Source organism: Falco punctatus, assembly GCF_963210335.1.
Source record: "Falco punctatus genome assembly, chromosome: 1".
Lineage (NCBI taxonomy): Eukaryota > Metazoa > Chordata > Aves > Falconiformes > Falconidae > Falco > Falco punctatus.
The window spans coordinates 113,115,323-113,126,049 of record NC_137580.1 but is presented as its reverse complement, the minus strand read 5'-3'; the positions used below and the strand labels follow the sequence as shown (position 1 = coordinate 113,126,049).

Here is a 10,727-nt window from a genome sequence, read left to right as displayed (position 1 = left end):
CTGCCCTCCTGCTCACGGCAAGCCAGCCCTGTGGGCCACCAGCCTGTACGAGCCAAAAGACAGTGGCCGTGGTGGTGCCAGCCGGGCAAGGGCCGTGGCCGAGCAGGCACCAGCTGTGGTGCACGGGGCAGCAGCCCGCAGGCGGCCCTGTGGGGCCCGGCCCGACCCAGCCCGCGGCCTGGTCAGCTGCCACGTTGCGGTTCCCGGCGGAGGCCCCGGAAGGTAAGCGTACGGGCGGGCTGCCGTGCTCCCGGCAGGGCTCCCCTGGGCAGGTGCCGCTGCTACACCCGCCTGACTCGCCCCGCAGGCGCTGGGCAGGAACGGGGCCCGAGGGCTGCCCAGCGCCGCTGCCCTCCAGGAGCGGGGGCACGGTGGCTGCAGGGCGCCCCGCGGCCCTCGTGGGGACGCAGCCAGGCAGTGTCCCGCTGCCGGCCACCTCCCCCCACAGCCTGCCGCCTCCCTCCGCGGGGAGCCATGGGCCCGCCGGCTCCTCCGCGGCGTCAGGTATCCTGCAGTGGGCGGGAGAGGCCGGCCAGGCGCGGGGGTGGCGCGGGGGTGGGCCGGGGCTGGCCGGGCCCGGCGGCAGCGGCGGCGGACACCCATCCTTCTCCGCCTGCCTCGGGTGGTCCCGGGCCGCAGCCCGCACCGGCTACTGCAAATTAAACTTGTGTGGGAAAGCAGGGAGGTGGCTCCCCGTGGTTCCTCCCAGGACTAGCGAGCTAACCTCACACTCGTACTTGTCGGCGATGGTGCTGTTTCTCCTTTAAAGAATTTTTGGCTAAGCATCTCTTTGGGGTGGAGTTACTGCAACAGAGGCTTTCAGTTTCGGTTTTTTTTCCCCTTCTCTGCTCTTAGAAGAAAGGATACCCAGCAGAATAAAAAGAAAAATGACAGAAGAGACCAGGTTCTGCAAAAATTGGTAAGAGATCCTTCTCCCTCTCCACCCCTACAAAGAGCAGGGATTTCAAGAGTTTTCTAGGATTTTCTTTGATGTTACCTAGGTCTCCTGTAACGGGGAGAAGAAGAAGAACTACATGTCAGGAGGGGTGTATGTAGCCATTGAGTAATAATAAAAAAAAAAATTTGTACGCATTTTCAGATTTCCAGGTTGCTGCTTTCTTGCTGATCTGCTGTCTCCAGCAAGGTGCCTTCTATAGCCTTCTTCCATGCTGCATGTTCTCTTTTTACATAGTATCACTGTGGGTAGTTTTGCAGTATCTAGTGCAGGGACTGTGCCAAACCCAGTAGCTGCCTCAGTTTCCCCCCATGGACGGTGTTTCTTTCTGTTGCTGTACTTGCCATTAAGTGATAGAACGTTCATTTTTTTCAGGGTAATTGGCTATCTCAGAATAGTAGGCTGAAAGGTGCCGTGAGGATATCATAGCTTGCTGTATCTCAACTAGTAGCCAGGTCATTGGGCAAATTATATGAATGAAGACTACGAAGCACTGCAATTAAAAAAAGAGTCGAACTTAGAAAGGTTAAACACTAGCTTAGCCTCCATTTTGTTTAGCCATAAAGGAAAACCAGTGCTTAGCCTTGCACAAAGAAAGCGGGCGCATTATGTCTGAAAGGTTGTAAGGGATGCTTCAAATAGAGCAACTGCTGCCAACAGGACTCCTTGGCAGACCCACTTTGCCTGAAACTTCTGATAGATGCCTCTAACCAATTCTTAAAAACTCTGGTGACAGAGATGACACATTCCCACAGGAAATCCATTCCATTGCTTATCCATCATGATCATGAGAAGCCTCTCCTCATGTCTAAAGTAAATTTTCTTAAGGCAACATAACCTTCTTTAAGAAAATTAGAAGAGTTTAGTGCCCCAGGGTTTGTTGGGTTTTTTTTCTGTGGTTGCTCTGTCTTGAGGCTGGGCTGTTCGTAATTCATGTGGCCTCATACCAGCATTCCCTCAACACTGAGTGACCAGCAGTTATGTTGGGCAGGTTGGATCTGTGGCCCAGATGTGATGTCAGAGTTGGGAACAAAGACTAGTGTGGAAAGGCAAAATGGCATCAGGTATTCTGCCTGATATCCTTGAAGTAGCAGAGCTGGAAGGGTCCGTGTCCTTTCAGACAGTCTTCCTACTCTTCTAGGCCGGAAAGGTTGCATGGGCTTACCTCCAGCTGCCAAGTCCTAAGGAGCATCACTCTTGTGTTCAGCATCAGTAACTTCCTGCTGCACAGTCCTGGGGCTGCTGCAGTAAAGGCTTTGAAATGACAGCGATATACCTCACCTTGCCCGGTGCAGTAATTTCTCTGAGCCTGAAGTGAGGGCAGTGAGGCAGACATCCTAGGACAGGTCCCATGGGATCAGGGTCCAAGGTGCTTCTGGCAGAGGAAGTCAGAAAATCAGCCAGTGTGCACCTCAGTCATCCTGAAGCTGTTTCAAGGGAAGCAATGGAAGTTTTACACTGCTTAAAGTTTGCACCTGGAAGCTTCTTCAGGAGATCTTACTCAAGCCTTGTTGAACTGGATCTCAATTCTTATCATTGATATTGTGAACACATCAGCTATTGAAATCAAATAGGTGATTTCTCAGATAAACTGAAGTTGCTCTTTCTGAACCCACAGAGTATGGTGATATCTGTATATCTCAGCATCTGAACAGGGCAGCTGCTTGTCTAGGCTACCTTAAATGGGTCCACTGGGAGCCACAGAGCTGTAAATTTTGTGATGCCTTAGAGGACACCCAGAAGAGGGGCCCTTCTTTTCTTTCCACATCTGTAAGCAATGTAAACAACAGCCAGAGTTTTTCCTGAAACAATTGTTGGACAAATGTACCAGGAGCCTCCAGCAGCAGCCCTGTCGCTTTCAGAAGCATTCCTGGTAATATGGCAGAAGAGAATGAGTAACAAAAACCGGTCTCTAAATGTCTCATTAAAATGAATCAGAAAGACAAATACTTGTTTCTAGTTTTTAGGGACAGACTACCTGAATTTTAACCAGTTGTACTGGGTCTGGCTGGGATTAAGTTAATTTTCTTCTTAGCAGCCCCAGTGGTGATGTGTTTTGTATTTGTGGCTAAACCAGTGTTGATAACACAGCAGGGTTTGGCTTTTGCTGAACAGCGCTTCCATGGTGTGAAGGTTTTCTGGTTTTCCCCACTCTACTTGTCCCCTGCCCACCCACCCCACCTCCCACCCCACCCCGCCAAGTGACCAAAGTGATATTCAGTGCTGTATAACCTCATGCTCAGGAATAAAAACTACATTAGAGGAAAAACAGGGTTGGAGGTTTTTTCAGGGGTTTTTTTGCTTCCAAGGGGGCTGTTGTTCAAAGACTGGTTGGGCACAGGTTGGTGAGTGATGTCGTTTGCTGCATTTGTTCCCCTCGACCCCATTCAAGTATTAAACTGTCTTTATCTCAACCTACAAATTTTATCACTTCTGTTCTTCCTATTTCCACCCCCATCTCACTGTTGTATGTGGTGGGGTGGTGGTGAGTGAGCAGCTGTGAGGATGCCTGGCTGCTGGCCAGGGTCAGCCCACCACACCAGTTCATTTAATTTTCTCTCTTTCCCATGTATGTGCTTGGTAGTAAACGAGATGTGTCTGCTGCCAATTTCTCCCTCCATGAGGCCCACTGCTTGCGGTTTCTCACTCTCTGTCCAGAATGTGATGAACCAGTTGCCCAAAAGGATATGAAAGACCATCAAGCAGGAGCACACAAGCAGGTGAGGAATGGCTACAAATATTCTTGCAAATAGCGAAAAGCTCTGCCAGCCCTGAAGTAGCATGTTCATGGTTTTGTGCTCTATATTAACTAGATTTGAACTTCTGTTATTGTTTGACCGCAAAATCTCTAAGGGTGTGATATGACCCTTCAGGCCTGGTTACAGCACCTTTTGATCTTATTACACACTCAGCTTAAAGAGAATAAAGCTTCCACTGTGGTATCTCAGTTTCCTCAGCAATACAAATTACAGATCAGGGATGAATACATGCTTCTAGTGCTTGTGAATTAGCCAGAGCATGCAAGTTAAATTATTTGATTAGAGGAAGTCAGACAGTACCTGATCTGCCATAAACCTTGCTTGCATGAAGCTATGACATCAATGCACTTTTTTAACAAAAGTGAATTGGCAGAGTAAATTTATCAGCTCTTCATATAGTGAGGCAATAGCATTTTTAGTATAGCATTAGGAATCCTGTAGGTAGAGATACTATGCTGAAGCATGGACACACAGGCATGACTTTTTAATCTGTTTCACCAGTTTTATTGTTTTGGCAATTCCATTGATTTCAGTTACTTAGCAAAACACATGAATAGCTCTCATGGCAAACCTATAGAAAACTAGCGTACCTCCTGTGTTTTCAGAGGGGCTGTTATAATTTAGACTAGCTGAATATCAGACCTATAGTTTTAAGTTAAACCTCAGTCAAAATTTTGAATACGTACTCTGTTTCACATCACACTTTGCATTTCACATGGGTACTTTTGAGAACTGGATCGTCACACAGAATGACAGCGTACTGCAGAATCATCAGATAGCTGTAATCTCGGGAATTTGAGGACAGAATCAAAATTTCACTGACAGCTTGTGGGTGGTTGGGATGAAAATGACAGGAAGACCGTATCAGCAGCTTGAAGTTGTATTGACATATGAAAGCATTAATCATTTTCCTATGCTCTCAATGAACTACTGTATGTTTTCCTTGCAGGTCAGATGTAATCTTTGTCACCAAAGCATGCAGCAATACCAGTTGGAGCATCATGAGGTAAATGTGGAGTGCAGTACTTTTTACCTTCTAGGCTGACCCCTTTGACCAGCCACCAGCAATCACACTAATGGTTTAACAGCAAAAACATGTAAATCCCTAACTCCTGTCTTGGACCATGAAGAAACTTAAACCTTTCAACAGCTGCAATGTTTTGGCATACCTTTTCCCTCTTTTAAATAAGTATATGTGATTGCCTGCCCAGTTGGGACGGGACAGTCTGTTCCAGGAGATAATATATTACTTTCTCATCCTTGGCACCTAAAGCTGATGGTCTTGGAGGACTTCTCAAAGATATTTCCATCCTGCCCCCACACTCATGCTTTTCCAAAGGATTGGTTATACAAAGCAAGAGTCAAGGAAGCAACTAAGGAGAAGATACACAAAAGAATTGGCAGAGGCTGGGAAGTGGGAGCAGTCTGTGCATGCTAGCTGTAGTCTAACCATTTCAAGGAACCAAAGCAGTGAAGACACCAGTAGGCTTCCTCTGGTGGTAGTAACTGAAGTATTGGAATTTTCTAGGTGGGCTTCAGCTCTGTTGCTAACCTGTACCGACACAGAACATCTTCACTGCTATTTATTTTGACTTCGCCTTGTGTTGCCTAAATCATCCTAAATTAAAGATGGCCTAGATAGGTGAACTCCTAATACAGCTAAACCTGCTTTTAGTTGTATAGATACCCCTTAAGGAGGGTGTTCTTAAACAGTCACTCATTGCCCTTACCCAATGCCCTCCTTTAGTATTGATGGAAATTTTGCATGATTTCCTCTATTCATGTGCAGACCAAGGAGTGCCTCAAAAAAGCAGTGAAATGCCAGATCTGTGAGCTTGAAATGCCCTTCGACAAGCTGCAGGAACACCTGAACACCTGTGCCAGCCGAACAGAGTGGTGTTGGGGGTGTAACAAATACATCATGTACAAAGACCAGAACAAACACAGAGACATTTGTCAGAACAGTGGTCTGTCCCATCATAAGGATGTGAACTTTCAAGCCAGCGAAGCACACACTAATGCGACATTTCTTTACCCCACTGGTAAGCAAAATTCCTCATTGTTATAGACTGGGTCAACTCTGTTAAATCTCAGTGAAAATTCTCCTGCCTTTTCTACAGTTCTCAGTAGGGGGAGGGGATTGTTTAACCAACCACAATGAAAGGGCCAAGTGTTGCTTTCTATTATGCTGGTTATTGTAAAGCCAGGATGGTTCCACTGACTGGTAGCTCATTGGCCTGTTCTTTTATGCCTCCCTTATATCCTGGAAGTTAAATTCCTTCTGTCAGAAAATAAGTGGAACTTCTTTGTCTTTCTGTTTGTCACACAGGAGAAAATACAATTTAGAACTTTCTCCTACTTCATATATAAAGCCTATGGGGCATACTTTGATTTTTTGATGTTAAGAGCAGCTTTATTAGGCCTAAGGTATTGGGCAGTGTATGTTGAGACAAAAAAAAAATAATAATCGTGAATCCTGTCAATGATTCCAGAAAAGAACAGGCATTGGTAGGTGCAGTGGTTGGCAAAATAAGCTATAGAAAGCAAAAACCCCTAGCAACAGAATTAGCTAGGCCAGGGTAGGAGTGAAGCATCCTGAGCCCCAAAACATGCAGCTGCAGTGGAATTTCAAATTCCACAAAAGCTGAAGTTTGCGAGAGGGGATGGTGTATTGGTTTTGAGTGGTGCCAAAGGCAAAATGTAGTCATAGCTCTAATTCCTTCTTGGCCGGTGGAATCAGCATTCTGTGTTTCTGTAGAATCAGTGATGATAAGTAGATCTGAGCAGCCTGTCTAGATGACTAGTCTCGTACTGTGTTTCTCTCAATATCTTTTTCCCCCCCCCTTCTGAAGGTACTGGTGGCAATCTTTGTCAGAAGTGCAATAAGTCATTTGCAGATGACCAGTACTCCCAACATCTGGTAAGCTCATTTGAAACTGAACAAGAGAATGGTCTGTGCTTAATTTCCAGCCATGTTATTTCTCTGAAAAGCTGTGTATCAGGTAAGAAAGGGCAATGTGTCTTGGCTCTTTGAACTACAGTTTCACAACACAATGTGTTCAGCTGAAGCATCTCTGTGAGGTGTTGTCCACTGTCCCTCCCCATGACTCAGTCTGTCACAAATCACAGCACACCGCACAGTTAGGTGTAATGCCAATCTTCATTTTATTATGCATGCTTTCTTTTTAACAGATTAAGTGCAGTGCAGCTCATAAGCTGACAAAGGTTCTTGCTGGCCAGTCAGCTTCAGAACTCAGCAGTGATCCACCAGAGTCATCTTCCTCCCTGGCTCCCTCTTCCCGCTCCAAGAATGCAAAGATGTGGAAAGATGTCCGTCCCAAAGAGAAAGAAAGGGACCAGACATTGACCTCCAAAACTTCGCTTAAACCTCCAAAGAACAAAAAGATTGGCTTTCCCTCTCCCACAAGAGGCGGACTTCCCACATCACCTCAGTGTTTCGACATGCTGGTGACCTGTGCCCATTGCAACATCCTTCTGCCGCTTCCAACCCTTCAGAAACATGAGGTGAGAAATGACACGTTGGGCTCTGCCTCCTACATGCAGAGGGCCATACCTACAGGGTCACTAATCTCCACACTGCCTGGGGTCCTACTGCCCATTTCTGGATTCCATAGTTTCTTGAAATGCCGGCCATAGGTACAGTCTCTCTGTAAAGCATGGAATTTGTTAATTCTATTGACTACTTACGCTCACATCTACACAAACAAGATCCGTTGCCTGTAGTCTGCTTGAATTTTAGGAAAATGATAGCCATGAGTCAAGCCATTAATTTTAATCTCAGATCCTGAGAAGTCCTCAGCAACTGTCCTTATTTGCTGAAGGCTGATAACAGTTCCTGCTAAGTGAATAGTATGATTATATCTCAGCTGCATCAGAGATGGAAAGTTAGGTAATTTTCCATCCCGAAAGAGGGGCCCAGTTGTCTCCCTACTGAATGTGATTGCATATTGAATGTGATGTTAAATTATCCTGTAATATTTTTCTAGATCAAATGTCTACGCTTGACATCTTTGAAAAATGCTAGCATGAAACAAAAATCAAGCCATGGAGAAAAAGGTACTGCAGAATTTCAGAAATTTTAAATAGAATTAATCATTCAGGATTATTCTGTGTTGGGTTAATAGGAACAATGGGATATTTTGCACAGGAAGTGTCTAGAAAAGCTAATCCTCAGAATATCACCAAGCTCTTTAGATTCCAACACACAGTGGGTTCCTATGAGGTTGCATTAAGCAAGCATTTCTTCAGAGCCAGTATGTTTTCACTCTTTTGACTCAGACTAACATGTGTTGTGCCTCCCAAATTATGCTACTACGACAGTACAGTACAGTACCTTCCCTACTATAAGCAGAGATCAGCATAAAAGGTTTCACAGAACAAATGTTCTGTCACAGGTCTGTCTGCTCCAACGCTGAATGGAGACTTAAAGAATACTTTCAGAAGACAAGAAGTAAAATTATTTTTTCTCCATAGTAAAAATCACATATTCTGTAGAAGCTGGGTGTTACCTGCAGTTCAGTTTGCACTGGTCCATAGGCAGTAAGTCTCTTTCTTTACCCTGTCCCAGACAGGCTGTGAATCTTAACACTTCTCTGTTTGCTAACATCCCCCTCTGCTTTTCAGTTCCTCAGCAGTATCATTTCCTCTCTGTGCAACTAATTAAGTGAAACTGAAAGCAGTTTTTCTCAATGTGTCCTTTTCCTACTTGGTTTGGTGAATGAGGTATTACTTCTCCCGGTAAGACTTCCCTCTCCTTGTAAATTAAAGAGAGAAAGCACCAAAGTGAGAAATAGGGGGTTTGTCTTGTTCTGAATTACAGGACTCTAGTCTTGAAATAAAAGTACATGGTCATTACACGGATTATTTGACTTGCATTGTGGGGTTTTTTTACATTGTTCAACTGAGTGATGACATAGGAAGGCTGTAAAACTGAAGCCTTAAAAACACTCATAACTGGGCTTCGTTTTTTTTACAGAAGACTTTCTACAGCTCTCATGAATAAATCTGGAAATAAAGGCACATCTTCAGATTGAAGCTTCAGCTCAGCTTTAGCAAAAGGCTAAAATAGCTTTATTGACAAATAAAAGTGACTTCCTACGCTGGATCAAGAACGAAGAGTGACCTGATTTTTATTCCTTATCAAGAAAGGCATTTAAAACGTTTCACCAGAAAACTGTAAAAGTGGTGTAGGCCCAACAGCTGTTGTCATTTCAAGTGTTTCTCTGTAAGCTTGGCTTAGGAATGTACTTCTTCTGCCCACTTCAGCAGGGAGAGCAACTTATTTAAAAATGTTTGTTCTAGGGGAGAGGGGGAAATAAGGAATTCAGAAGTCCATGTTTTGGTGAGTGCCGCCAATTCCCCTTGCCCTTACTGAGAGCTGAGACCTTAGTGTTTTTCAGGGCATGATCCAGTGAAATTAAAAAATATTCAGTCCTGCTCTCCTTCACATCAGTGAACCACTGAACCTAGCTAGCACAAACAGCTTAGTCTCGGGAGATTGCAGACACATCCAAGGATAACTGAGGGGATTCATCTTCTGATAGACAAATGGAAACTGGTAAGAGTCCAATGGTGGGGAAGTTAAACATCAGGGGTCAGTGGATACCTTATGCTAACATCCATGAACATTTGTGAAGCAGCCTTTGCTGCTTGGCATCTTGCAGCTGTAAACACTATAAAACGTGTTAACAGAATGGTTTTACTACAAGGTACTGTTTTCCTCTCATCCACCTTTAGCAGTGTTCAATCTTACAAGCTAATGGCTGGAACTGATGTACATGTGCTGACCTGCAATTTGGAAAACATCTTCTCAGATCCAAACTTGTTGATATCTGCATCATTTATGCACAAGCACACATGGGATGCAGTCAGGCAAGTTCATAAACTCTTCCAGTGATTCAGCGAGGGGCCAGGCTCATTTATGCATATCTTAGGCATGTCTATATGGGCCAGACTGAGCTGAAATTGCATCAATGGGCATTCCAAGAATAGTACTTCCAACCTTGTGAAATAGTACTTGCCAGCATTGTGAGCAGGACAGCAGCTGGTCAGGTGGCCTGGCAAGCGTTAGCAGCTTCTGAGGCTCCCTTAACCTCTGCAGCACAGAGACTAACAATCAACAGCTTTTCTTACATGCATTCAGGCCTCATTAGTCGGAATCTGCAATGCTGCAACTCAAAGGGCAAGAGTGCATGACTTCACTCCCTGTCTGTCCCGGGTGTTTTGCTGATCGGTGCCTGTGAACTGCATGAGAGCTTGCAGGAGTACTCTGACCACGTTTTAAGAAGGGTGTTTCAAACATGGTCCGAGACGGTGCTCTCAGTGAGGTTTATTCTAAGCTTTTAAAAAATTGTTCTGAACTTCTGGTAAGCAAGTCTAACATTGAATGTGGTGCTATGAAATGCAGTTTTCTATATTTGGAGGCAGAGGAAAGGTCTGTGAAAGCATGTTCCTTAAAGGTCTATAACTCTATGCATAAATTTATCCATTTTTACTCTGCGCTCATTAGACTCACATAGTTTAACAGTCTTACTATTCTTTGATACTCATGACAGCAATGGACTTGAGAGGTCTCCACACAAGTGTAAACTTGCTGTGTTGTGGTTTTTGGGGTCTGTGCAGGTCCCAGCAATGCTGGAATTACCAGCTCCCGCCCGGAACTCCTCCTGTATTGTTCCTCGAAGCCTGTTTGAAGAAAGCAGGTAAACGTGTCACGGTCTGGAGAGAGTTCACAGCAAATAAGTGAAACCAGTTTGGAGACGACGTGGGCAGGCCGCTCGTATTCCACTGGCTAAATCTTTATACAGGGAAAGAGGAAAACATTTTCATCCCTTTCGAGAAGGAACTTTGAAAGCTTTGCCGCCCAGACGCAGCGGAAGATGCTTTGCACCTAGAACAGCCCGGCGCGGGGTTGGGGCCCATCGGTCCCCCGGCCGCGGCGAGGCCCGGCCCACCCGGGAAGGGCCGGCGCCCTCCGGAGCGCGGCGGGGCCG

General features: G+C 45.4%; 1 protein-coding gene across 3 annotated transcripts; it reads left to right on the top strand.

Annotated features, from left to right (window-relative positions):
* The first annotated feature begins 129 nt into the window (after positions 1–129).
* XAF1 (XIAP associated factor 1) lies at positions 130–10,244 on the top strand. Of its 3 annotated transcripts, none has more exons than XM_080398220.1 (9): positions 130–222; positions 856–919; positions 3,540–3,675; positions 4,664–4,720; positions 5,504–5,756; positions 6,567–6,634; positions 6,907–7,239; positions 7,722–7,791; positions 8,711–10,244. In XM_080398220.1, the coding sequence occupies exons 2-9, from the start codon at positions 888–890 to the stop codon at positions 8,731–8,733; spliced, it is 972 nt and encodes a 323-aa protein (XP_080254346.1). In that variant the 5' UTR covers positions 130–222; positions 856–887; the 3' UTR covers positions 8,734–10,244. The 3 variants fall into 3 exon arrangements, with proteins under 3 accessions (XP_080254346.1, XP_080254344.1, XP_080254345.1); XM_080398218.1 differs by lacking the exon at positions 130–222 and adding an exon at positions 229–504; XM_080398219.1 differs by lacking the exon at positions 130–222 and having other exon boundaries at positions 568–919; positions 8,714–10,244.
* Positions 10,245–10,727: the final 483 nt, after the last annotated feature.

Excerpts from the sequence above, each read along its gene's own strand:
- XAF1 (XM_080398220.1), top strand. The coding sequence starts at position 888 with ATGACAGAAGAGACCAGGTTCTGCAAAAATTG. Across the intron at positions 3,676-4,663 it reads AAGCAGGAGCACACAAGCAG|GTCAGATGTAATCTTTGTCA; the intron begins GTGAGGAATGGC and ends TTTTCCTTGCAG. Across the intron at positions 4,721-5,503 it reads ACCAGTTGGAGCATCATGAG|ACCAAGGAGTGCCTCAAAAA; the intron begins GTAAATGTGGAG and ends ATTCATGTGCAG.